We start from the raw sequence: 27,922 nt of genomic DNA, 5'->3' as shown, positions 1-27,922 counted from the left end.
TCAATATTTAACATTTTTGAGCCATTTTTAACGAGTTTAAAACAACTGACTTTAAGAAAGGGGAAATCTAGTTGGGGAAGAGGACCTTTGATCCGTAAGTTCGCAACACCAGCCACGGGACCACAACCTGATTCACTGCTCGACATTCTGCTCTCATGCATCCTCTTCCAGTTCCATGTGTCACTTCCATACATACATTTCGGAACTATAAAACTCCGTTGTACACTTTCCGTCCGAGGGAATCCGAGGGGTGGAGACAATTTGTCCATACATCCTCTTTCCCCATCATTAATCTAAATAGAGTTTGAATTTCTTACTTTCCTCTGTGCGCAGCTGACAGAGTCCCCCGAGACTCAATAACAGCTGTGGTTAGATGGTGGGCATTTGAATTCCGTTTATCTTGTCTAGCCGCAAATAATATATATAATTTGATTTGAAATATTCCAATTATTATTTGCAGGAGACTGCTACGAGGCATTGCATAGATTTATAAACTGTGTACAGATGTTTACTAAAATTTATGTTTATGTAATAATTTTTATTTTTAGTATTCTTTAACATTTAATAAACATGCTTCCATTTTCCATTATGTTACATCCCAACTCAATTTGCACCTAATGAAGCATTGGGCACTGCATTGATACACCAATCGCAGCGTATCTTAATAATTTTTCTTTTATGAAGGTAAGATGGTCTAACATTTCAAGTGCCTGTCCGGGGACAATAAAATTTTCTAGAGTAAAAACACCTTGATAAATATATATTTTATGTCAACCACCGAACCCGAAACCTCTTACATGCCAGGCAAAACAAACTAACCACCACACTACGAGGCGGATAGGTTACTATTATCCGAATAATGAGTCGATAAATTTTGGCGCCATTTGCAAAACAATGAAGAGAAATCCCACGGCGTGAATGTAAATCAAAATTACCTCCTTCGGCAACCCGTCTATTTAGTATTCTGAACAGCCGACCTGCTCAATAGTGTCACAACACCGGGCCAATGTCAGGTCGACCTTATCACAAGCAGAATATGGATAGCCGCAAGATACCAGACCATACCCAAATTTTGTAAGCGATGACCAATACACCGGGCGGGGATAATCTAGTATGCTCGAATCAAAATAACATGCAATCAAATCTAAACTAGTATAAAAACACATCACACTATCGATCGACAATCAGTCAGATCTTATCGAGCTTATAATATAAATCTGACTATAAAAATGAAAGGAATAGTTCTTGCACTTTCTTTTATTGTGGCAGTTTCAGCTGAGTTCCCCAGGAATTTACCAGGAAGACAGAGGTCGAGACAATTCGCCAGACAAGAAGCCGCTCCTTACCCGGATGCTTCAGCGAGCGATCTTCAGGGTCTCTCCCCTCCTCCGTATCCACCGTCCGGTTGGAGACCATCCGGACCACAATTCACGCTTCCCCCGAGACCGGAAGCGAGCTCTCCTGGTCAAGAATACGGAACGCCTAGCCAGACGTATGGAGCGCCTACAACTCCGATACCCCAAAAACAACAAGCGTCAGAGCCTGATGTAGAAAATATCGCTCCAAGCGGAAGCCAACAGAGCGAGAAACTGAGGAAGAAGAGCGAGAAGCAGATTGAAATGCCCAAAGATCAACCGCAACCAGCCTTAGCTCCTTCGCCAGGTTTGCAATATCAGAACTTGATCGTGGCACCTCAGCTAGTTCAATATCCTCAAGCAGTGCAATACTTCGGAAAGATCCAGTCGCCCTTGGGAGCACCGTTTGTGTACACTTCTCAATACTTCCAACTTTATTAGAAAGACATATTTACAAACATGTTTGTATGTTTAGGTAATTAAATTAATTCACGTGGGATTGCTGTATAAACGCTACGCTCTGTATTATTTTTGCATTTAAATAATGGAGATATTTATAATACATATTTTGAATAATTATTAAAATATATAAAAAAATCATTTAAGAGTCCTCTGTGAATGTTCAAAATTTAATTTAATCAACATATTTTATTTAAAAATCTTGATTTATATTAAGCAATTTTTTAGAACTTGAAAACGGAGCTCATATTATTTATTTAGACCTTATTTGTATCTTTTATTATAACTTTTTTTTTATTTACAGTGTTTAAAAGCTGTGTATTTAATCTGTTTTATATTTATTTACAATCGTCTTCGACACGATAAAAAGACGTAACCAATTTCATGCGATATTTTTTTATGCCATACCCAAAAGTAAAGCAAAAATCAACTTAAACAATCAGTTAAATAAACAAAACCAAGTATACAATTCATTCTAAAAAAGTACTTGAATAATTTTAAGTCGTAATTCATTGAAATTTTCATAAGTATGAAGCTAACGTACGTTCAATATGCCCATTGGTTTTCCCTTATCAAAAGAAATATATTTGCATTCTCCTCTTGGGGGAACAAATCAGGCAAGGTATATTGCAAGCCTTTTGTTTTACCCTTGTATTGTGATATAGGTACCCCTAACTTGGGCAATTCATCTTCTTCTGAAGTTATTAATGATATTTCTCAAGAATATATTTATGATTTATTAGAGAAGCTCGACTTTTCGTTTGATGTATAGTATCAAATATATTGTAAGCATTTTCTATGTGTTTGCTGATTTAAATGACTTTAATCGAGCAATGGAGACATTCGTTTTCGAATATCTAGGAAAATATAAAAAAAGCTTCCTTAATATAAAAATAAAAACTAAACTATATAAGTCACTATTCTATTTTATTTCCCATTACATATCCTATCCTACATATCCATATAGTAATATTGTTTTAAAAAATAATTATATCCATTTGTTTCACATGTTTTTTCAAATTTCCAATGAGAGGTCATAAGCCCTGTAGTCCCTGTAGTCCCTGGACTGGTACCTGAAGCGTAACACTGACCATCTTACCTTTGTGTAACAAAAGTTGTCAAGATACGATACGATTGGTGTACCAATACAGCGCCAATACAGTGAAAGGAAATGATGAATAATATTAAACAGCTACCTTTTCGTGTTTTATTATATAAGTAATATTTTATTATTTGAAGTAGGGGTAAGTGCCATTGTGACTAGTCCCCGTGAATAGTTGAAAACCACTCTTTTAATACCCATCTACAATTTTTCTTTCTCCTCTAACTCATATACTGTCCATGCGGTTCGACGGTGGAATCATCTGCCATCCACCATCAAAGATGTTACTACATTATCTCTGTTTAAATCACGTCTGAAAAAACATCTCCTCTCTCTTCCTTAATCTCTCCTCCTTTCCTTTATCCTCTTTCCTCTTTTTTCCTTTATCCCATTGAGTAATAGTTTTTATTTTAGGTAATTTATAAACAAATACATTTATTTCTATTTTTATATATCTTTAGCTTTTCAATATTTTTTTCTATTGAATATGTTCTGTAACTTGAATTTTAAAAATAAAACTTTTATTTTATTGGCTGGTTGGAAGAAATTGCCATTTGGCAATAAGCCCGCCAATGTACAAATAACCTTATGTACAAAATTTAAATAAATAAATAAAAAGTTTTTGCCTTCCATGCCCAGGTATTTAAAGAGCCTGACTACTGTATAGATGGCGAGAGGCTTCATATTGTCAGATCTCTCCCTCCAAACACAGATCCGTAAAGTATCGGGCCATTTTTTTTTTCTTTTTCTTATAAGTAGTTCATTACACATTTTTTCAGAGACGTGTCCCAAATCCGTGGGACTAAAAGTCCTGTGTTGAGTCGGGACGAGTAATTAGTTGACACCGACATACTAGTTTATCACCACAAATATTATTTAAGGTCAGAAACATAATATTCATTAAAAAATATAAATATATATATATTGCTAATCAATATGGTAAACGCAAACTCAAACATTCGGAAAATCATCAAGTTTTCCACTCAAATCCCTCCCACTTAGGAAGCATTAAAAATAATTTTTTTCGTTGAGAGCTTAATACGCTCTTCCAAAATAAGGGTAAGGAGCGAGCTTTTTAACTTCCTCAGGTTTGACCATTGATCCCCGGAGAATGCAACTTATTTTATGATATAAAGCATCCAGTGTATTTTACAAAAAAGGTGATTATAGTAATAAACAAAGTAAATTCGTTTCATTGAAGATTTATTCAAGTATTTAATAAATTCGTATAAAAATCAACAAATTGCCGTAACTGTTTTGCCAGGCGTTGATAACAAGATAGAAATAAAACTTTGCTCATTTGAAACTAGCATAATAAAGATTTGAAGAATTTGTGATTAAATATTGCAAACAGAAACATTAATTACTATAATTGAATTCAGTAAAAAGGAAGCATAATTGATACTAAAATTTAATACAACATCAGCTCAAATGATAAATAATAATTATAGGTTAACAATTTTACTAAAGTGAATCGAGATATGGTCTTTATTAAATTGAAATCACGTCCCTTATAAGATGAAAATACAATGCGTGATTGAAAAATGGTCTAGTTTTCCTGTTACAAAAACTAAATAAAATGTTGAGGTCAAAACTAAACGCTAAGACGCTTGCCTCACGCATCAGAAACATAATAATCATTTAAAAATATAAATATATATATTGCTAATCAATATGGTAAACGCAAACTCAAACATTCGGAAAATCATCAAGTTTTCCACTCAAATCCCTCCCACTTAGGAAGCATTAAAAATTTTTTTTTCGTTGAGAGCTTAATACGCTCTTCCAAAATAAGGGTAAGGAGCGAGCTTTTTAACTTCCTCAGGTTTGACCATTGATCCCCGGAGAGTGCAACTTATTTTATGATATAAAGCATCCAGTGTATTATACAAAAAAGGAGATTATAGTAATAAACAAAGTAAATTCGTTTCATTGAAGATTTATTCAAGTATTTAATAAATTCGTATAAAAATCAACAAATTGCCGTAAAGATAGAAATAAAACTTTGCTCATTTGAAACTAGCATAATAAAGATTTAAAGAATTTGTGATTAAATATTGCAAACAGAAACATTAAAAACTATAATTTAATTGAGTAAAAAGGAAGCATAATTGATACTAAAATTTAATACAACATCAGCTCAAATGATAAATAATAATTATAGGTTAACAATTTTACTAAAGTGAATCGAGATATGGTCTTTATTAAATTGAAATCACGTCCCTTATAAGATGAAAATACAATGCGTGATTGAAAAATGGTCTAGTTTTCCTTTTACAAAAACTAAATAAAATGTTGAGGTCAAAACTAAACGCTAAGACGCTTGCTTCACGAATAAGGGTTGATTCCTCAGAGGAATCACAATAAGTCAATGCGATTTTTCACAAGCCTGGGAATCGCAATAATTTATGCAATACGTCATCTTTAGGGCCTTACTCATAAACTTGGTATGAAGTTACGCCTAGGCATAGTGATACAATACAGATGGAAAGACTTTCCTAAATTTAGTGGTAGAATAAGAATGGTATTCCCTTCATTATACCAGGTTTATAAGTAAAGCCCTTAGTCTTAGTGAAATTCATATAAAACAATACACTATAGTAGAATTGTCATTTTAAAAGGAATACTTTTGAAGACGATAAAGTTCGTAGTAAATACGTAATACAATTAAATCAGAGTTTTGTGAGCAAAGTTAGGTGGATTATGAAACCTGGGATGTTAATGAAAACGTCCTGGTATCAAGTTGATTTAAATATTTAGAATCGCGCTCTTCGTAGCTTGGCAGGAACTGCTCGCTGGGGAGCCAGTTGCACCCTCTGGAGAGCTGAAGGTGGAACAAGGAGGAGATACGCTGATCGGAGACGTCCACTCTGAGGTGCTACAGGATCCACTGCCTCCGCTTCAGGTTCTCCCGCCGGTACATCCTCGGGAGCTGCAGCCGGTGGTCCGTAGTCTGATGCTGGTGGTCCGTATTCTGTAGGCGGCGGGCCGTACTCTGCCACTGGGGCTTCAGTCTCAGTCGGGAGATCCAGGGTGGCTCCGTCTGGCTTCCAGCCGCTCGGCGGGTACGGGGCGGCCGCGTCGGCTGGAGGAGGCGCTACGTCATCAGCAGGAGCCAACTCCTGCCTGGAGAGAACCCTCGATCTTAGTCTGCTGGACCTGAACCGCGGGGGCTCTGCGAGACCAACACCAACCAACCCACACAGAACAATAACTACGAACACTTTCATTGTTAAACTGTTACTTTACTCCGGAGCAAAGCTTGCTTGACTGATGCTTTTGTCTTTCTGCCAACTTCTTTTATACTTCGTTAAATTGGTTAGTGTCCTTTAGTTAATTTTGGTGCACGCTAAGTATTTGATTTTGTGATAACAGTTCAATAGCTTTAACCCTGGCACGTTAGACATGCTCGTATATTCTGTTAAGAAACAATAGCAGTGTAAACGTGTTTAACGAACAGACGACCAATTACTAAGTTTCTCAAATGTAAATACACCTGTCTCTCTTAACGTTGTTAGCGTTTGTTGAGACAGCATTACATATTGCACGCTCCGAAGGGTACAATGCTCGGCGTCTCGTATACTTTATTAGTTGTATTTGATAACGTAACTTGGATTTTATAGTCTTCACAATCCTTATAAGATTTTCGGGTTGCATGTACAGTAATAAAATAGTACAAATAAGTACCTCATCGTAACATTATGCAACTCTTATTAACTCACGTTTATAATTTGAATGGTATCAAATACTAACTGAACACACAATCTAAAAAAGTAGATTAGTGTCTACGTGTTTTCTAAAATATTTTATTTATTTTATTTTATTTAATTTATTTCGAATACAAACAGATGTACAGGTTAAATGAATATTTAAAAAAAAAACTATATATACAATGTATACATAGTAGGGCCTGCCATCCATTATATGTATTCAGTAAATAATACTGTAATAAAGCGACGACGGCTTGAAGTTTAAACTATGTTAATAATAAATATACTATGTATTAATAGTAATAAATAAGATTGCAAAAAAATATCAATTTTGGGAAGGATCAGAAGATTTATTGATAAGGACTCTTGCAAAACTATTTACAAAGCAATTATTGAACCACACGTTAACTACTGTAGTAGCATTTTATTTTTATCAAACAAAGAAAACATAGATAAACTAACTGTATTACAAAATAAAGCCTTTAGAATCATTTTGTAAAAAAAACAGATACATGAGGGTAAAGTCGATCGTAAATGAAATGAAATTATTAACATATAAACAAAGAATATTTTACAATACAATGATATTTGTTCATAAAATTATAAACTCTAATAATAAAACAGAATTTTGGAAAAAAATTGATCGGAACCAGCATGAACACGATCACAATACTAGAGAAAAGAACAAAATTAGACTTCCATTTAGGAAAAAGGCAAAGTCACAAAATTCAATTTTAATTAAAGCAATTAAAAAGTATTACAAAATGGAAAAAAAATATTAAAATAATGGTCAAGACATATGTGATTTTTTAATTATAATAATAACACTTATTAATTCACTAATTATAATAATAACAATTTATAAATTAAATATATTTGCAATGTTATTATTAGAACACACATGTATGATATGTGTGCCCTACTTTAAGATTTAAATAAATAAATATTAAAATAAGATAAGAGTAGAAAAGGACAAAACAAGGAGAAAGTGGAAAGGAAAAGAAGGAAATTGATAAGGAGTGGTAAAGGATGATTGAAGGAAAGTGAGAGTGGAAAATTGTATTTGATTTAATGATTAAATGAATTATGAATGAAGAGCATGAATCAAGCCTATTAATTCTCTTCGGTACATATTGTATAGAGTGTTAAATATATCAGACTATTAATTTTTTTGTTAAATGTTTCACATATACGAGGGATCGTAGAATGTTTCCGATGATTAGTTTTAAATTTACGAATATAGAAAATATCAGAGAGTCTAGTTGGCCTGGAGGGGACACGGTAAGCAAGTAGATTAATGAGTTCCGGGGAATCGAATTTATTAGTGACAATTTTATAAAGCAGGATCTGATCAAACATTTCTCTTCTGTGTGCTAATTAATGAATCAAGGTTATAAAATTTTAATGAATATACGAGTATATATATATATACATTTTTTTTACAATATTCTCATATTTTAAACAATATGAACCTCGTATGTATATAGGGGCAAGATTCCTTCAACAATGTTTGAGTACGTCCAAAAGCTTGCAGACTGGCTGGATTTCATCCCTAGGGAGTTATTCATATTTAAATTTATGAGTCTGCAAGCATTTGGACATACTCAAACATTGTTGAATTGACTACCTGGTAAAAGAAGAAGTATACAAATTGAAAATTGTTTTCAAGCGTTGCCTAGTAGGTGATTTGGTTCAGCCGGATGAATCTCACTCACATGACAAGGGTTTCAGCTCTTTTACTTCACAAAAGTCAACGGATGGAAGAGTTGAGGAAATGTGGATGTTCAAACATGGGCAGAATGGTGAATGTTACACAGGGTGTAAATTGGCCACTTAAACCAGCCTATGACAGGTCATAAGCCCTATAAATGTCTAGACTTCCATATTCCCTTCTCAAAAATGTTTTTTCTCTCTGTTGAAATAAATTTTGAGATAAGTTATGTTTTATTATAAAAAAAATTATGATTATTTAATAATTAAGATAAACATATATTATTAACTAATTTACATAATATTGGATTGTATAACATTTAAGAAAATTTTTGAAATAAGTTTAAAGCTAGATTTTTTACTTTCCATGCCCTCTGTAGCTGCAAAACGTACTACAATCTAGCTCCTTTATATTATAATGACTTTTTAACATGGACACTTTACAAATTTACTATTATGCTCAATGTTTATTTTTGTAAATTTTTTGATAATTTTAAGTTGCTAGAATTTCATTCGTCGATGCACTTTGTAGCTGCAAGACGATTAATAATCTAACTTCAATAGGTCAGTCTTATCAACTTTCAAATATCTAAATTTAGTCAATAGGGTCTAGAATTCCAACAGTCCATGCACTCAGTAGCTGCAAGACTTGTTGTAATCTAACTTTTATTTTTATAAGCTTGTTTTTTATTTCGTTTTTTAAAATAAAACCACAACTCCAAACTACATTGTCAAATAAAATAAAATAAAACAATGTAAATAGGGGCTACATTTGTTACTGTCCATGCGCTTTGTAGCTGCAAGACGTGCTGTAATCTAGCTCCTATATATCGAAATTGTAATATATCGTAATTGGAGACGAGGAACTAGAATCCCAACCATCCATGCGCTCTGTAGCTACAAGACGTGCTGGGATATTTATTTATTGTACAGCGCCCTTGAGGTGGCCAGAACACCCGAATTGAGAAGTGAAAAGGCCATGAAAAAACGAAGAAGAAAAAGAAGGTGATTTTCACAAAAAAAGAGCTATTAAAATTATCCAAATAAATAAATATATCGTATGGTAAAAAATACAAAAATTAATGATAAAGTGAATGAAACACGTCTGTCAAAACAATTATTTTTAATCTTAACTTTACGCGTCGCGCGTCGGGTTGAATAAAACAATGAATACGTTCAGTTGAATCAAAAACCATTTTTTTCGTTAGGCCTTGTTATAACCTGCCAGTCATCAACATCGTCATACCTCTGTCCACACTCGATGGTGCATAGGACACTGCATTAGTACATTACATGCAGCGCATGTCGATCTTCATACACGAAGGTAAGAAAACTTTATACAACAGTTTTATTAACACTACCATGATGATCAAAGCTTTTTTTAAAAAAAAAGTATTCCTGGTACCTCCCTCAGAAACTCGTGAATTTTTATTCATGCCCGGAATGGTTTTAAGACATCCTTTTATTGCAATTTTGACTCAAATACAAGTTTTTAAAAATGCACTATCACACACGACAAAAACCACCCTCCCGATTTTTTTTAACTAACTAACCATCACGCCATTTCCCCAGAGGGGTAGGCAGAGAGGATAGAACGCCACACCACTCTGTCCTGGCACACTTCCTTTGCTTCCTTCACATTCATACATCTTCTCATGCACGCACGTCGATTATTCCGACTTTTCACATGACCACTTTCAAGAATTTGTTGTACTTGATCATGCCATGTCTTTCTCGGCCTTCCTCGACTTCTACAACCAGACACATTCGCATCATAAATCTTTTTAGCCGTTCTTTCATCATTCATTCGCTCCACATGACCGAACCATCGCAAAAGACCTTTCTTAATTTTGTCGATATGTCGATTTTTTAAAAATTATTTTATCATTCAAATTTAAATTTAAAAATTAAATACATCGTATATGAATTTATTTTGCATCGAATCCTAATGCGCGTTAAACCACAGATCAACTTTTCTCCGCATTTATCTTGATTTCAGTCATTCAAATTCATTAAGACGCTTTATTTAATCGGTGTCATTTTTAGCTCATAATTTTACGCATAGAACAAAACGTGTGAAGTCCTAAAATGCGACAGCATTTAACCAAAACAAATTCAATTTTGTTTGAAAAAACTTTTGAATCATGTAGTTTATTTTAAAACCATAATAATGGTGAACCTTATTCGTTGTTTGTCCCAAATTTGCTTTGATTCTAGGTACTAATTAGTATGGAAATGACTGTTTTGCGAGGTCTCTTCAAGAATTTAATTAATTTATCACAAATGTTCACTCTTGACCATGGTCAGTAACCTAATGTGAGTAATACTGTGAATTTTAAAATCGCTTATTTTGATACTTCGAAAACAAATGGATAAAAGGTTTTTTTGACAAATTTATTCAACTGTTTATGATTTTTTATGTACATATATTTTATTTCATCGTTTACTTTTAAAAAAACATTCTGAAATTTATCAGTTTTTTTTATTTATTCATTCAAATTATACTCGATTAAATATTAATAACTTATTAAGGCAGCATAAAAAGCTGTGCCCGTATTAAGCCATAATAATTAAACGTAGTTATGCAGAAAGCAGCCAGTCTACAATTTTGAAAAAATGCGATATTGATGTTATCGGGTGCAGTAAGGTCAATTCTATGTTCTGCTAAAAATAGCCAAACCGTTTTCATACAAAAAAACTGTATTAATCACCTTTTCAAAATGGTGTCTATCTCAAAAACGGCATTTCTCAATTTACAGAAAAGACCCACAAAACTAGACAAATCTTACGGTACTTTAAAATTCAATAAAACTGGTCAAATAAATAATTGCATTTCTGTTTGTTATACTATAAGAAAACTAATGTATTTATTGTTTATCATTTTTAAAGTCAAACACATTCCAATGTTGTGAAGATTAAATTATTCATCCTTTTCACAAAAGTGCTATTATCTCAGTTTCACTTTTCTATGACTGGCTGTTTTCTGCATAACTACGTTTATTTAAGAATTTTAAAAGAAAGTAAAATTAATTCAATAATAATAACACGTTATGCGAGTGAATTATAACAATCCAGAAAAACAAGGTATAAACTATAAATATTAAAATCCCAATGAAAATAATGTAAAAAAAAATCAGATAAAAATATTAAAATATAAATTATATATAATCAAATAAACAAAATAACAGTATCGTTGAAATCAATAGAAAAAAATTACAAAAACATAATTTAAACGGTAATTGAGATATGGTTTCTATAAGCTCACTCTACACTATAGTAAGAAATGAGAGTACTTAGTTAACATTTTTTAAAAACATGAAAGTTTCAAAATATATAAAAAGCAAATAAAAGTATGGAAGAAAAGCAGATTAGTAAATTTTCGCAAATCTCGAACTTTAAAAAGATTGACAACCTCGTCCCTATAGAAAAATTATTTTCGATATTATTTTGTGATGAGTTTCTGTTTTGTGAATTCAATTAAATATTTTTTCTCCAGAATTTAATATTGTTTTTTCATATTGTGACTGGTCGAGCTATTGTGTGACATAATCTAATTTGATTTTGAAACATGACCAAAAACTGAAATTCAATAGGAGACCTTCAAACCGCAACACATAATAATTACATAATAATATTGATGATTGAATTTTGCATATTATGACACTGCAGCAAACGGATCGTTTGCATTTTGTTCCATTTTAGGTGTAATTTGGTTAGAACTCGCAATATGCAGCATGATTTGGTTCTTCTTAAGGTTATCAAAGCGATAAACTACTTTCAAATTCAGTTCATCATTGACCAGGGTTAGCTGCTGTTAAGGACTTTGCTATCGAAACTGAATCGGATGTTTTATATGCGGTACATCAATGGCGGATACTTTTGTGAGGACACGTTAATTACGATTAATTTCAAGAAGTACATGGAGGTATAGAAATGAAGGTACACGTAAGGACACAGAATGAGCAAACTATAAAACAAGTTGAATGGAAGACAAAAGCATCAGTCGATCGAGATTTGCTTCAGAGTTCAGAGTAAAGATACAACTAAAAATGAAAGCTTTTGTGCTTATTGTTCTGTGTGGGTTGGTTGGTATTGGTTTCGCAGAGCCCCCGCGGTTCCGGTCCAGCAGACTAAGATCGAGGGTTCTCTCCAGACAGGAGTTGGCTCCGGCTCCTGCGGATGACGTAGCGCCTCCTCCAGCCGACGCGGCCGCCCCGTACCCGCCGAGCGGCTGGAAGCCAGACGGAGCCACCCTGGATCTCCCGACTGAGACTGAAGCCCCAGTGGCAGAGTACGGCCCACCGGCTACGGAGTACGGACCGCCAGCATCTGATTACGGACCACCGGCTGCAGCTCCCGAGGATGTACCGGCGGAAGAACCTGAAGCGGAGGCAGTCGATCCTGTAGCACCTCAGAATGGACGTCTCCAATCAGCTTACCTTCTCCTAGTTCCACCTTCAGCTCTTCAAAGAGTGCAACTGGCTCCTCAGCGAGCAGCTCCAGCTAAGCTCCGAAGAGCGCGTTTCTAGTCACTTCACGAGATCATCTTGTTATTTTTTTCTACCACGTTACAAAATACAAAATATTATCGATATCTTCTGTATTCTATCAATGAGAAAATTTAGTACTTATTTGAAGAAATATGTTTTTTTAAACTAAACAAACTAAGAAAAAAAAAATCTATGTATCGTTTTATCAGCGCTATGATTTTTTGAAGTTTTGTCATTTTGAAATTAATTCGCCCGTGACGTCACAAGTTCTCGTCGGTGAATTTTTGACGAATTGGCTTCCCAAAAACCAGGAATCTATTAAAATACTTTCATTGGTTGATTCGGAAAAAATTGTGACGTAGTTCAAAGTAGTGATTTTTATTATTTTTTTCATACATTTTCAAGAAACTTCGCAGGACAATAAAATTAAATGCTCCAATATTTACCGCGTGTAAAAATCATTTTTTATATCAAACTTCCAGTAGCGCTGAACTTTCTCATTTCTTTTACTTCATTTACATTTTATTATTTTCTAAATTCTTGTTCTCCTTGTTATTAAATTTGTAGATTTTGTGATATGAAGTTATTTGATAAAAAATAAACTATTTCAATTGAAGAATGCTTTTTATTTGATTAAAATACCGGATCTAAAAAAATATTTTAAATTTGAGGTTAATGTAACTTATTGTGACAATTTTCCTTATAACGTCATTATATTTTTGTTTTAACATTATAAAAATAAATAAATATGAATGCTCGTCTATTATAGGAAAAAGTTCATAAAAGCAGAGGAAAAGAGGAAAATTTAAAAAAGAAATAGGAAATGTTTTTTCAGACATTATCTTGCTATCCCTAAAAGGGTTTTCATCTCTGTTGAAGTATCAGTGAAAAAAAATCGTTTGTTGTAATATTTTAAATGAACCATTTTCAATGGCACATAAAGCGTAAGACTGATCAACTCAAAATTACGTCGCAAATTACGGAACAGTGTTCTATGCACCATTATATTTCTACAGAATGTTTTCGACGGTTAAAAATCTGTTAAATAGATTACTAGAAAACTTTAGTTTAAACAAAGGTAGAATGGTGAATGCTCCAGTGTGTGGAGCGGCCACTGAAACCAGCCAATGACAGAAAATAAGCCCTGTAAATGCCTTGACTTCCATATTCCCTAATAAAAAAAAAAATCTCTCTATTATTGCAATAGCAATAAATTTACATGTTAATAACTACCTAGAGAGAAGTATTCAGCCTGTCGTTCGCACACATTTGAACATACGTACCTACTCAAAACATTGTTGAAATTTTTTTCAACATTATTATGTTAAATGTCAGGTTTTATTTATAAATGCGATCCTAGATTTTAGTATTTTTTATATTTTCATATTGGAATCACCTTATTTAGATCTAATAAGATAAATTTGATTAACTTTTTCAAATTCAACAATAAATGCCGCTGAAAACTATTGTTTACTAGAATCATCATCATCATCAGTGGCGCTACAGCTCGTTTTGGGCCCAGGCCTCCTCCAGAAACTGTCTTTATTCCTCCCTGCACGCTTCCATTCTTCTCCAGTCCGTCAGGCAAATTGCTCTAATGTCACTGTCCACTTTTTCTAGCTATCTTAATTTTGGACAGCCTCTGCTTCGTCTGCCTCCCGGAGTGGTATAATTATGTTTTTTGGAGGTACGATTATCCTTCATTCTGTGAACGTGGCCCAACCATTGTAATCTTCTGATTTTTATGAATTGTGCAATGTTGGGTTCGTCATACAGTGCCTCTAATTCATTATAAGCCGTCTCCTCATCATCCCATTTAGATTGACAGTACCAAATATCTTCCTTAATATATATATGTTTTTTTAATTCAATTAAATTGGAATGGTTTAAACAATGTTTTTATCTCTTTTGGTCATAATACAGCATTCGGCACCAAATGCAATGACCGTTATGAAAAGATTTTTGTAAATAATGGTCTTAGTTTTTCTAGAGAGTAATTAGGATCCCATAATTAAATTTTAAACATTTTAAATTAATCTTAAAAAAGATCTTTGTATCATGACAATTTTACATTTCTACCAAGCAATAATTTTAAGAAAACCTACAATTCTATATGACCAACTTGTGCTTTTACTTGTAATCGTACACAGTATTAATTATTGTACAATTGCATGTTGCTAGTTATTTAAAATTATTTTACCAAGATATTTAAACAAACTTTTTAATTCTAAGATTAACATAAGTCTTAGTCTAAAACATAAAGAAGAGATTGGGGAAAAGGTGGTGTCATCGGTCGAAAAAAGGTGCCATGGTAGACAGCAGCACGTTGAAGATCAGCTGCGCGGTGTTCAAGACCGAAGCTGATAGTGGTACCGGGAGCTAGTTGGAGTAGTACTCGTCAGTGCCCAATCTCAAGGAAGAGACAGGACACAAAAAGAAGAAGACAAAGCAAACAATTGGCCACTATTGTGAGGTATAATTTTTTTTTCAACTATCAATGCAGTAGGAAAGTATTTAAAAAAAAAAAAAATTTTACTCGTATTTATAATTTGGTTTGATTTTTATTTCGCATTTATTGTTTTTCTACAATCTACAATCCACAACTAAATTATAAAATAAAATTAACGTTGTATCGTTAATGTACCTAATGTTTGAACTTTGTGATTGTTTGTGATTACTTGATATTCTCAAGGGAAATGAAATATTTTGATTTTGATTTGAGCCGTTTATTATATGAGAAATTATCTTAAACAATTTGTTTTATATCTTTGTAATATATAATGTTACAAGATTTGAACGTATTGGGGTGAATACAAAACTAAGGGACCAGTCAACGCCTGGGTTCCTGCACTTTGGAGTCGAGAAGAGAACTGCTGTTTCTCTGGATCTGACGTCACACTGTACAATATTCTCTGTAGTTTTGCATCAGGGAGAAGAACATAGTATGCTCCTTGCTCATTCAAAGGTTGAGTAGCAGGAACTGTTTCTACCAAATTTGCGCCACTCTCTGCTCCAGAACCTTCGGTGGATGGTGGAGGAGTAGTTGTGGCGTCAGAATCTATCGTTTCATCAGTCGTTGAAGTCTCGTCTGTTGAAGTAATCTCATCGATACTGGTTGTCTCTTCACCGGACGGAGTGGTCGGTGGTCCGTATTCAGCCGCTGGAAGGTACTCAGATGCTGGTGTAGCTTTAGCTCTTGGTGGCAGTTCCAATCTTTGTCCAGCTGGCTTCCATCCAGACGGTGGATAAGGTGCGCTTCTTGCAAGTGGAGTCAATGGTTCAACATCAGAACCCGGGGCTGCTTCTTGATTCGAAGAACGAAACCTGTTTAATCTGTATGTTGGGGGTTCAGCGTTGACTACAAATACAGCAAGGCACACGATTAACCCCACGCACTTCATCATTGCACTAAATAACAGATGATTACTGTATTGAAACAAATTAACTGATGAACTGATACCGTCATCGAAGAAGATGATTCTTTTATATTATATTTTAAGAAAAAACCCTACGTGCCTGTTTTGCAAGAATTCTTAAAATGATTCCCATTATGGACGCTATTGTTCTAGTAACATGTATGTCTCATATTTTTAGATGTAAGTGACACCGAAAGAATATTGAAGAGGTTTTTGCATGCCCATAATAAATGTTATGAAGGGAATCTCATTGTTCATGCGCTGATTATCGTGAATAATAAATAAAATCAATCAATAAGATTAACCAGCTGCCGGTTGACATACATGAGTTCACAGGTTTAAAATTAAAACTAAATTATCACACGTTTTGTTCTTGACCCCAAAGGGTCTTTAATAACATCTTAATGAACTGCAACTTTTACATTTATTCTTGTAACCCAGCTGTGTGTAAGGTCGTTTTCACACCACAATAAAAATCTTCCAGGCCCGATAAAATAACATTGAGTGGATTGATTTTTATCGATTCATAATGACTTTTTTCAATTATTTTATTTATTTAATGGCATGTAAACGCACAAACCAGTACGCCATGAGACCGGCTAATCTTCACTTTTTTTTACATGCAAACTAAATAAATAAAACCAAATTAAAAAAGTATCCTTCTATCATTAATTTACCTGGCCATGTTGATTGGAACGATACATATAATGAGCCTATCACCGACTTACATAGTTATTCCATCTTCTCAGGGATGCAAGCAATAAAATCGTTTTTTTATGTACGAGTATGTTAGTTTTGTTATTGCCAAATCTTTGTGAATATTATTTAGAACAACTCTCTTTGGCTCTAGACCTATTTAGCAGCATGAGCATCAAAAAACTTTTAAGCCATTCTACTCTGGCGTCGTCCATTCGCGCATACCAAACTATCGTATGTATTTTTTTCGTTGACAATGCTAATTTTAGTCTCATAATATTTACAAATATTAATAGTTGTAAGACAGATTCATCGTAAAAATCGACAGCTTTAAATAGCCAGAGAAGTGACGACCAAAGGTAAAATGTAGATGCCTCATATTGAGGGGTATCCAAATCACCCCCATGTACGTTCCACGATTTTGCGTAGTTTTTAAGTTTTTCGATCTTCAATCGGTTTTTTTTTTTTTTAATTGTGGAAGGTTTTTTTGAAATTTTTTTTTGTAACTCCTTATTTATAAATTGTACTTTCACACATAAAGTAATCAACTTTGTTACATCAATGAAAGCTACAAAAGTTTTGACTTAAAATTGAGAATTTAACTTCGAACGACTCAGACTTAAACCTTTAACTTGAAAATTAAAAATTTAATAAGAAAATTTCTTAAATTTTGAGTAACTTTAAAACCTGCGCTAGACTCTGAGCTTTCGTAATGATACAAAAAAGTAGTACATAATAAGCTATTATTCGCTGAAATCAGCCTTCATCTTTTAATCAGATTTGGATACCCCTCAATATGCGGCACCTACATTTTAACTTCTGACGTCACTTCCCCGGCCACCCTGTATCTTCATCACTATTCAATCAATAAATTCATTTCCCTAAAAAAAAACGTGGTCCGACTTTTCTTCACACAAACGAATTCCCGTATTTTCTCCCTGGATTATGAAAGCAGCATTTTTTAAAACAAATTAGATATTTATTATTAGGGGGTCCTTATCCTTTTTTTTAACTAATTATTTCTTATAAGAGCTGGACCGTCCATAAACCCAAAAAGACTTTTACAAGTTTTATCTGCCGTTTTTGGACCTACGGTATACAAATATGACAAATGATATTAAAAAGGTGCCAACATAAAAAAAACATTATTATACTCATTTTTAAAAAAAATCATCTAAATCTGTTCATATCTGGGGTGCAAACAATGGTACAAAAAAATATCAATTTTGTCAATTTCAGTTAGACATAATTAGTCCGACTTGCAGTTGTCTTTTTTGCACAATTTTGAGGAGGCATTTGCGAGAGAGTGACAGAAAAACTATCTTCAAATACCTATCCCTCAAATTTCTCAAACGCCACATATCATCTTAACCTTCATAAGTTCAAAAATATGGAAGCGTATGATAGCGAAGCTCCTTGAAACAATTTATTCGTCACAAAATAAAAGGATTATTTCATCACGCGTGACGGCACTAAGGTCCTTTATTGTGAAGTGTGACGTATTTGATACGTGTCGGTATACAACACATATATATTATATACTTTACTGTTTTTGTATACCTATGTATAAACAAGGCACATTCTCTACGTAGCGCCTGGCCACGTTTCTCAATGACGTTCTACACAAGCGTATACATTCCATAGGTGATTAATAACTGAGTATAATTTTGAGTTGAGAAATGGGAGGTTCTCAGAGGTGCCCCATAATGCACCGATACTTGCGAAATCCTCGTCCTTGAGAGAATGTGCAGAATGTTTGGTAATTAAAAATTTGCATATTGTCCAGAGGCAATTTGTGCCACGCAGTGTTGCGCAGTACTAGTGCGGTTTGTTACATCTAAATCTTTGAAAATAATATTTGGTTTTGCCGCGACGCGCCGCACAGTGCTGCGAATGCTACAGTAGAACGGTTTGACTTTAAAAGAGTAACCAAACCCTCTAAAAACCGTAAATTCTTACATGTTTTTACATATGAGTTCGATTCGCAGTAATCTTGAGTATCTCTCGTGCGTACGTAGTTCACAGTATCAAAATCCTAAAAAAACGATGGAATCTCTATAAAAAAAGATCTAAAACTACTTTGAATAGAAGTTTCGAATTTTCAACCCACATCATTTCAAAGTATTGCGTTATTATTCTGTATGTTTTTTACATGTATTTTTATTTATAAAAAAAACAAATGTTTTATGAAGTGTCCTTGGCACAATTTGCCTCAGTGAAGACACGTTATTTTTAATGATTCATATTTCCTATAATTAATAAATAAACAGCAAAATCTCATAGTTAAATAAATAAAAGAATTTTGTTTTTAACCAATATTTTTTTTTCAGCACCGACCGGTTTCAAAGCAAACAAGCTTCTTCGTCAAGGTTTACTTAACTAATGATTTTTTTCCTATTTTATCTTCGTCCATGTTTACTAAATACTACACGTGGAGCCAATAAATCAAGTCCTTTTTTCCTAGAAGGGTGGTAATTCGGTATGAATATTTTCGAAGCTAGAAAGGAGTGGACTAAGAGAAATATTGTTTATTTGATTATTAATTATTTTTTTTCACATTATTATTCGTTTTTTCATTTCTAAGATCACATTGTAGTAAAAAAATGCAAGATTGAATACAAAGAACAATGAATAAACCACTTAAAGAAACATTTTATTTCCATAATATACTAGAACCACAGATTTATATAGAATAACAAAAATGCTCAATCTAAAGGAATTAATCTACCCAGAAAAAATAAAAATGATATTTAAGATGGAAAATAATAAAATAAAGATAAATATTAAATTTAATTTTAACTACAACATACATAAAATAAATACAAGAGCATCAAATAATTTAACTTGCGAACAACCTAGGACTAACAGAAAAATAACAGTTTTGTGTGTACAGCAATAAATTTTTACAATTAACTTTCTGATGACCTAAAAAATTTACAAAACATATACGTACTTAAAAAACACCTAAATAAATTAGTTCTTACAGCCCGTGTGACAAGTGATTTGTGATGTTATTTTATCGACTTTTTATTTAAACTATTGTGTAATTATAAAGTGTGTTTTTTAAACCCTCTTACTTCTGAAACCACGATAATTAGTATGAGCAAGAAGACATATTGGTACATTAAAATACATTTTTAGAGCGACTAAAATGTTAAAAAATAAAATATAGAAAAAAAACAAATGGTTGCTTACTTCTGCTGAGGGGAAACGAGGAGGGGGAGGGGGGAGTTTGATACACCGTAAACCGCACGGCCGCACCCCCTTTGCTTTTTCCCTGCAGAAGTAAGCAACTGTTTGTTTTTTTTAAATATTTTATTTTAAAAAAATTTCTTCTTTCTAAATATTTTTTTTAATGTGCACATATGTCTTCTTGCCTATACTGATCATCGTGGTTTCGGATGTGACAGAGTTTAAAAACCCCTGTATATAATATCTCATCATACCAGCACTTTTGCTGATTGGGAATATTTCGTACAAAAAAAATATGTAATGTAATGTAATATGTAAAGTTTAAAAACCTTATATTTTGTCATAAATAAATAAATTTAAATCTAAATCTACGATTTCTAAGTTGTCTAATTTGAAAAAGTTATTTTCAACATGAACTACTTTTATAATCCAGCGTCTTTATTGAAGTTATAATTATCAGATGGTTTGCGAATTCAGAAAAAATATTATTATTTGAGCGCTTTAAGTGTTTTTTTACTCTAATATATATGTATGTTTCTAGCTTCTAAAATATTCATATCAAATAACCACCCTTTTAGGGAAAAAAAGACTTGATTTATTAGCTCCACGTGTAGTATTTAGTAAACATGGAAAAAATAAAATAGGAGAGAATTCATTAGTTACGTAAACCTTGACGAAGAAACTTGTTTTCTTTGAAACCGGTAAGTTAATTATTTTTTTTTAATTAGTGGTTAAAAACAAAGCTGTTTTTTTAAATAAGTACTTCATATATTGAAAAATCTCAATTTAAAAACTGGCCACATATAAATGTGTGTTAGTACTAAGTCTTCGTTGAATGACTCCTTTACATAAATATTATATACATATGTACATATGTCTTGTTAGGTTGCGTCGTATAAAAGCGAAAACTATTGTATTTATGGCTCAGTCGTTTAGTGTGTCAATACCACTGGTATTAGTATCGATTAAGGGATTGACGGACTTAAATAACGCTTTTCTCTGCGAAACCTTGCAAAACACAGCACTTATTTTACTTTCATCGACTAGTTTTTCTATAGATTTTGTAGCTTTTCGTAAAATTGAAAAAAAAATATGAGTTAATTGCACTTTTTATCCTTAAATACGATTGTCTTTAGAAAGCTTATCTTTCTTCTTGAAAGTATTTTTTTTTAAATTTACTTTTACCCTAGAACTTATTTTTTATACGATTTCTAAAACGTTAATTTAACAACACGTAATCTATACTAAGGTCACGTTCCTTTCAGGTCTCAACGGAGCGACCGATCGATGTGATTTTTAGCTTGTGAATAGCCGAAGAGCTGAGAAGTTTCATAGGTGACTTTTCATCCCTAAAATAATAATCTCTACTTTGGGAAAATTCTTAAATAAAAAAAAATATGAATAAAATTAATAACAAAACTACGTTGCTATAAACTAACAGATCTTAGTATTGTTTGCATAGCGATAGTTAGAGGACCGGGAACTGATACAGAATACATTTATCCTGATAAAATATATCATTCCGTCAGGAAAATTCTGATAGTTAATCGAAAAAATGATGATACTTTGCATCAGACCAACGAGTTGACGTGTACAGAGATAGTAAGAAGTGCGGAAAGTGACACTGGCTAGTTTTTATCCTGAAAAAACATCGCATCGTCATCATCATAAGCTCAACAGCCCTCCTCCCTAGTAGGAGCAAATGGTGTCCACAAAGAGCCTACATACATCTCTATTGGCTGCCAGCTTCTGTGCGTCCACCTAAGTCAGGTTCGCGTCCCGTAGTTCTGACATAAACTGCCAACAGTCAGCAGGGTACGTCCAGGCCATCGAGAACCTGATGCCTTGTAAAGCAGGCAAGCGTGGTTAGGGCTTTCGGGAGTCGTTTTCGGTAAAGGCAAGTCTGAAGGTCATAAAAAAGTCAATAAGATATGGTTTTAAATTGAATATTACAACCAGAATTATCTTCTTTTTTCAAAAAAAGAGAATAAAATTCTTTAAAAAAAGGGTTTCAACTAAAGTAATTCAATATTTATTTTTCTTAGTATAACCGAAGACATTTTTTAAAGTAGAAACAAAGGAAAATGTCACAAAAATGTATGTCATTTAAAATGCTTGTATTTGTTTTCAAAATTAAAAAATAAAATTTGGCCTCGGCAACTTTTATGTTCAATTTAGTACCTTTAAATTGTTACAACAAAATTCAGTTCAACACTTAGTCTTTATTGAGATCCCTGATACCTTAATTTAGTCTTAATTTGAAATGAAGTAATCTGCCTGTCTAAAAGTAATTATATTTTAGTTATATAAAACTTTTAAGTATTTTTTTTAAAAGAAATATCTTTAAAAAAATTTTTTTATCTAATTTATGTTTTTTTTATTTTTTTGTTCCAGCGCAATTTAAAAAAAAAAATTGTTTCGAAGTCTGGCCATCTACAAGCATCTACTTAAATCAGCCAATGACAGGTCATAAGCCGTGTAGATGCCTAGACTTCTATATTACCTTCTCTCAAATGTTCTTTATCTCTGTTGTGATGTTTTAATTATAGCTGTTACTTTCCAAAAAAAAAGACTAGCTCTTGTGTTTGGAGAGTGACTAACATCATCATCATCAGTGGCGCTACAGCCCGTTGTGGGCCCTGGCTTCCTCCAGAATTTGTCTCCATTCGTCCCTGCACCCCACGGCTCTTCTCCCGTTTGTCAGGTCAATCGCTCTAATGTCACATTCCACATTATCCAGCCATCTTAATTTTGGTCTGCCTCTGCTTTGTCTGCTTTCCGGAGTGGTATGAAGAATATTTTTTGGGGTGCGGTTGCCATTCATTTTGTGCACATGGCCCAACCATTATAATCCTTTTATTTTGATGAATTGTGCAATGTTGGGTTCACCATACAGTGCCTCTAATTCATGATTAAACCGTCTCCTCTACACTCCGTTTTGGTTGACAGCACCAAATATCCTCCTTAATATTTTTTTTTCGAATATTAATACCATATTTTCATCTCTTTTGGTCATAACCCAGCATTCGGCACCATATGTAATGACCGGTCTGTGGAGAGTTTTGTAAATAATGGTCTTAGTTTTTCTAGTGAGCAATTTGGATCCCAGGGCTGGTATTCCAATCGAAATTATAGCGCGGTATAGCGCGTTTTTACGTACTGAATACGCATTATAGCGCGCTGTAAACGCGTTCGGAATACCAGCCCAGATGTTTAAACAAGCCATAATAACATATGTTTGCTGCCGATAGCCGTGCTTTAATCTCGGTACTATAATTGTTATGATTAGTCATCTCAGTACCTAAATATTTGAAGGAATTGACATTGTCTATGTGGTGTGACCCAACGTCAATTGCTTGTTGTACATAGTTTATTTGTGACTTTCTTACAAACATATATTTAGTCTTAGATGTATTTATTTTAAGACCCATATCATTTGCAGACATTTCAAGCTTTAAAAAATCATCTTTTAATCCCGGGACAGTTCTGGAGATTGAATCTAGGTCATCTGCATAGGCAAATATCTGGGTGGTCTTTTTAAAAATAGTTCCTGTTGTTTCTACTGCTGCATCTCTTAAGGATTTTCCAAGAGCAATATTAAACAACAGGCATGCCGGTGCATCACCTTGCCTTAGACCATTGTGCGTCTGGAATGGATCTGACTTGCTGTTTTGAACCTTCACCAAGCATTGTGTTTTAGACATTGTCATCTTAGTGAGTCTTATTAGCTTTTTAGGAATCCCCAATTCTACCATTGCCTCGTACAGTTTCGACCTCTTGATACTGTCTGCCGCTTTGAAGTCAATAAACATGTGGTGGGTCTCAATGTTATATTCTATCATTTTTTCCGGTATGATCCTTAATGTAAATATTTGGTCAGTTGTTGATCTATCTGGTCTGAATCCACTCTGGTATTGTCCCACTATATTTTCGACATGTGGGAGAAGTCTTTTTTAATAAGAATGCAACAAAGACTTTGTAAGGTGTGTCCAGCAGTTATACCTCTGTAATTATCACAGTTCATGGCATCTCCCTTTTTGTACAGGGGGCATATAACACTGATGTTCCAATCGTCTGGCATCGTTTCCGTTTCCCATATTTTAATAATTAAATCATGTAGTTTTGAGCAAACACCACTAGCGCCAAATCTGAGCAGTTCTCCAGGGAGCCATTTTATTGAGTGACATAACAGAGTGACTAACACTGTTATATTTTTTTTGTCATTTAAAGTAATAATTTTGAATAAGCGAGAGAAAATAATTAAAATTACCTTTACGAAATAAAAATAAACACAGACAATAATATAATAGAAAGCTGTTTTTTAAAAAAATTCTTTAAATTTACTTTGCATTTATTCACCGATATATTAATTTTAATAAATTTTAGTTCATTGGGGTGATTATTGCAATTTTTTATTTCTTTAAAAAAAACTATTTCGACCATGACTTATGTTGAATTTAGGAATTTTTAATGTTATTTTGATATCCGAGTGACTTATTCAGCTCCAATTCATTATTTTTTTCTTCTTTGTAAATTTGTATAATATAAATTATTTTGTCAATTGTGTCTACTGTTTGAACTTTAAATAATTTACATAGATTTACCGTGTTGAATGTTGAAGGTTTCTTAAAAACTACTTTGATAATTATTCTTTCTACTATTTTAAGAGAGTTTAATGTATTGACATATGCACCATTTCATCTTAAAACATCATATTGTAATGAAGATTGTAAATTGAGTAATTTGCTATTTTTAAATTAATAATTCTTAAAATATTCCTTAATATAAACACTTAGTGCGTCCGGAAAGTAATGTCAGGGATTTTTTATACGCGACTGTACGTCGGAGCGCGTGCGGACCGGTTGGAAAGGGTAGTGGAGGGAGTATGCTAACGAACGCTGGGTCTCCTAGTCTTCTCCAGGTCTTCGGCCATTCGGAGAGTGAAAGCAGGCGTTTCCGCGGAAGTTATTTTAAAACCATGTACAAAGGTCAAAATGCAGCGCTCGGTAAAGCAAAGGATGGCGATCCAGCTTTGCGTCAAACTTGGCAAGACTGCCGCAGAAACTCTTAAAATGATCAAGACAGCCTTTAAAGAAGATGCTCTGTCAGATCAAAAAAAGGTCGGCGTCGCCTCGCCCTAAGAAGGCCAGGATGAGCAGTTCCAAAATCAAGACGAGTCTCATAGCGTTTATTCCCAGATATTTAATGCAGTCAACTGGTTTTAAAATCTGGCACGGACAATAAATATCAAAGGACTAGTCCATCACAAGTTTGTACCACCACCCGGTACAACTGTGAAATCTAAATTTTACGTCGAAGTGCTTAAAAGACTGAAACACAGGCCGGACATCGCAGACGACTGGAAGTAGCATCACGATAACGCGCCGGCCCTCAGTGCCTTCCTCGTCACCAACTACCTGGCCAAAGCATAAATATTTTGTGAAAACATGAATGACATGTTAGGCAAACACGGCCTATGAACTTCTATAGAATTATCACCACTATAAAGAACAGTATTTTAGCCTGTTTTGATAATATAAAAAAGTGTATGTAAATTTATTGCAACAGAGAAGGAAAATACTTTTGAGAATGGAATATGATAGTCAAGGCATTTACAGAGCTTACCACTGGCAGGCTTAAGTAATCACTTTACATATTGTGTAACATTCATCATTCTACCTATGTTAAACCATTCAAACCAGCTAATGACAGGTTTAAGCCTGTTAATGTCTTAACTTCCATATTCTCAACTTAAAAAAGTTTTCAGTCTTTGTTGCAATAAATTTTAATCTTAACCTAGAGGGTAAATTCCAGCCATGTCTACAAATATTTGGACACACTCAAGATATTGTTTAATAGAGTCTAAGTTTTAAAAGTGTATGTACGAGTACAAATAATATCATTTTTTTCTTTATTTACTCAAGAAAATATCAAAAACATAGTTGACTGTAGCACAACAACATAGAAAAACGTATGAAAAATAATTTATAGCCTGTGTTGCATATTTTTTTGCATTTATTTTAAACGCGTTTATTAATTAATATTTTAAAATTCCTGGTGTATCTCACAAATAATTCAACAGGGCAGCACTATTTAAAATGGCAAAAAAATGCATTGCATTGCAATACGATTCTCACGAAACGTGTGCCCCAAATACAGTGGCAGGGTGCCAAAATTATATTCCGACTATTTCGTTCAATACGTTCAATTTTACTTAGAATTTATGTCCATTAAAATAAAAGAACAAATAAAAAGTTTCGGATTGCATGTATACGTAAACTATAATCACTGCGGTGACACAGAATTTATGCTTAGCACCACATACTTGTATAAATATTAGCAGCAATGTACATATTATGGTTTGTACAAATTTGTGTAGACAAGGACTGGATTTAACTCCCTGGGGAGCTGCCAAGCGGAATCCACCCGGTCCATGAAAAAGTATAGAAATTGAGAATATGTACGTATATATTTTCAGGCGTTGCCTAATATGTAGGTGAAATAATTCAATTAGATGAATCTCACCCGCATAAATAAATGTTTCAGCTCTTTAACTTCACAAACATCAACAGATGAAAGAATTGAAGGAATATAGATGTTCAAATATGGACAGAATGATGAATGTTACACAGTGTGTAAAGTGGCCACTTAAACCAGCCAATGACAGGTCATAAGCCCTGTGAATGCCTAGACTTCTATATTACCTTCTCTAAAACGTTCTTCATCTCTGTCGTAGTATGTCAGTACTTATTATATACTAGCTTAAATTTAATATTTTCTGGGCTCATTACAACAGAACGTTTATTTATTAATCATTTATATATCAATATAATACCTACACGGCACGAAAGTGCCTTTTACAATGTGTAGATATGAACACTTCAAAAATAAAGTCAACTAAAAAATTAAAAAACTTTATGCATATATCCACATTAAAACAGCAGTTTCATATAATGGACATGCTAACATGAATGACAAAAAAATAAATTTGTATGTGCTTATAAAAATTTCAATAAAAAAACAATTAAAAATCTCAATCCTGGGGATTGATTTGCAGCAAAGTCCAGCACCTCGTTCTCCACAGCGCCCTATTCTCTACAGCTACTACTTATAATGATATCATTTTAACATACGAGGCACATTTCAAGTCCTGGCACACTTATTCTAAATACTCCCGTCGGGGCGCCCTCTGCGACTGGTCCCCTCAGCCATTCCCTCTATCATGTCATGCAGGAGACTCTCATGACGCATTATGTGACCGATCCATTGGGCTTGCCTCTCTGAGATGGTTTTGATTAGGTGCCTCCCTTCTTCTACTCTACTGAGAACCTCGTCATTAGTGATGTGGTTTCTCCAAGAAATTTCTAATATTTTTCTGTAGCTCCGCATCTCCAAGGCCTCTAGTTTTTTTCTATCTCTTTCGGTAAGGCACCATGTCTCACAGCCGTACATCAATATGCTCCATACGTATATGTCTTAATCTTTAACGTCAACCTTTCTTGGTGTATGCGTCTATGGACTTCTCTTTTGGTTCTACCATATTAGGTGATCCCGCTTCTAAGGTTCACAAACTCTTCCACGTTTTTCAGCGTTGATTCTAATATTGCTGCATGTATTTGCTGCTCATTACGGGCCCAGTTATCACTTTAGTTTTGCTCCTGTTTATTTTATGTTAAATCATAAAATTAAGAATAGTCCAGAAACCGCATACGCACATCAAACAGAAGGCGACTAAAATACTCATAAATGAGAAGGTTTACGTTTTACCCATTAGTTTCTTTGTAGACGTCGC

At 33.6% G+C, this 27,922-nt stretch overlaps 5 protein-coding genes across 5 annotated transcripts in view; 2 read left to right on the top strand and 3 right to left on the bottom strand.

Moving 5' to 3' along the window:
- The window catches only part of gogo (thrombospondin-1 like protein golden goal), a 264,490-nt gene that overhangs the window by 205,160 nt on the left and 31,408 nt on the right, over window positions 1–27,922 (bottom strand). The gene's annotated exons all lie outside the window — the stretch shown is intronic.
- LOC148275537 (uncharacterized) lies at window positions 1,199–2,075 on the top strand. Its single transcript, XM_088235565.1, has one exon. The coding sequence runs from the start codon at window positions 1,230–1,232 to the stop codon at window positions 1,794–1,796; it is 567 nt and encodes a 188-aa protein (XP_088091691.1). The 5' UTR covers window positions 1,199–1,229; the 3' UTR covers window positions 1,797–2,075.
- LOC148275536 (uncharacterized) lies at window positions 4,875–6,187 on the bottom strand. The gene has a single exon (XM_088235562.1). The coding sequence runs from the start codon at window positions 6,144–6,146 to the stop codon at window positions 5,673–5,675; it is 474 nt and encodes a 157-aa protein (XP_088091688.1). The 5' UTR covers window positions 6,147–6,187; the 3' UTR covers window positions 4,875–5,672.
- Window positions 12,325–13,400, top strand: LOC148275535 (uncharacterized). The gene has a single exon (XM_088235564.1). It carries the CDS (start codon window positions 12,386–12,388, stop codon window positions 12,863–12,865), a length of 480 nt encoding a protein of 159 aa, XP_088091690.1. The 5' UTR covers window positions 12,325–12,385; the 3' UTR covers window positions 12,866–13,400.
- Window positions 15,320–16,276, bottom strand: LOC148275534 (uncharacterized). Its single transcript, XM_088235563.1, has one exon. It carries the CDS (start codon window positions 16,228–16,230, stop codon window positions 15,610–15,612), a length of 621 nt encoding a protein of 206 aa, XP_088091689.1. The 5' UTR covers window positions 16,231–16,276; the 3' UTR covers window positions 15,320–15,609.

This window comes from Micrasema longulum, unplaced genomic scaffold (genome assembly GCF_059751315.1).
Source record: "Micrasema longulum isolate JH-2025_06_02 unplaced genomic scaffold, ASM5975131v1 h1tg001400l, whole genome shotgun sequence".
NCBI lineage: Eukaryota > Metazoa > Arthropoda > Insecta > Trichoptera > Brachycentridae > Micrasema > Micrasema longulum.
This window is presented reverse-complemented; position numbering and strand designations above follow the sequence as displayed.

Bases quoted from the DNA above. Each gene is read 5' to 3' on its own strand.
- LOC148275537 (XM_088235565.1), top strand. From the start codon at position 1,230: ATGAAAGGAATAGTTCTTGCACTTTCTTTTATTGTGGCAGTTTCAGCT.
- LOC148275536 (XM_088235562.1), bottom strand. From the start codon at position 6,146: ATGAAAGTGTTCGTAGTTATTGTTCTGTGTGGGTTGGTTGGTGTTGGT.
- LOC148275535 (XM_088235564.1), top strand. From the start codon at position 12,386: ATGAAAGCTTTTGTGCTTATTGTTCTGTGTGGGTTGGTTGGTATTGGT.
- LOC148275534 (XM_088235563.1), bottom strand. From the start codon at position 16,230: ATGATGAAGTGCGTGGGGTTAATCGTGTGCCTTGCTGTATTTGTAGTC.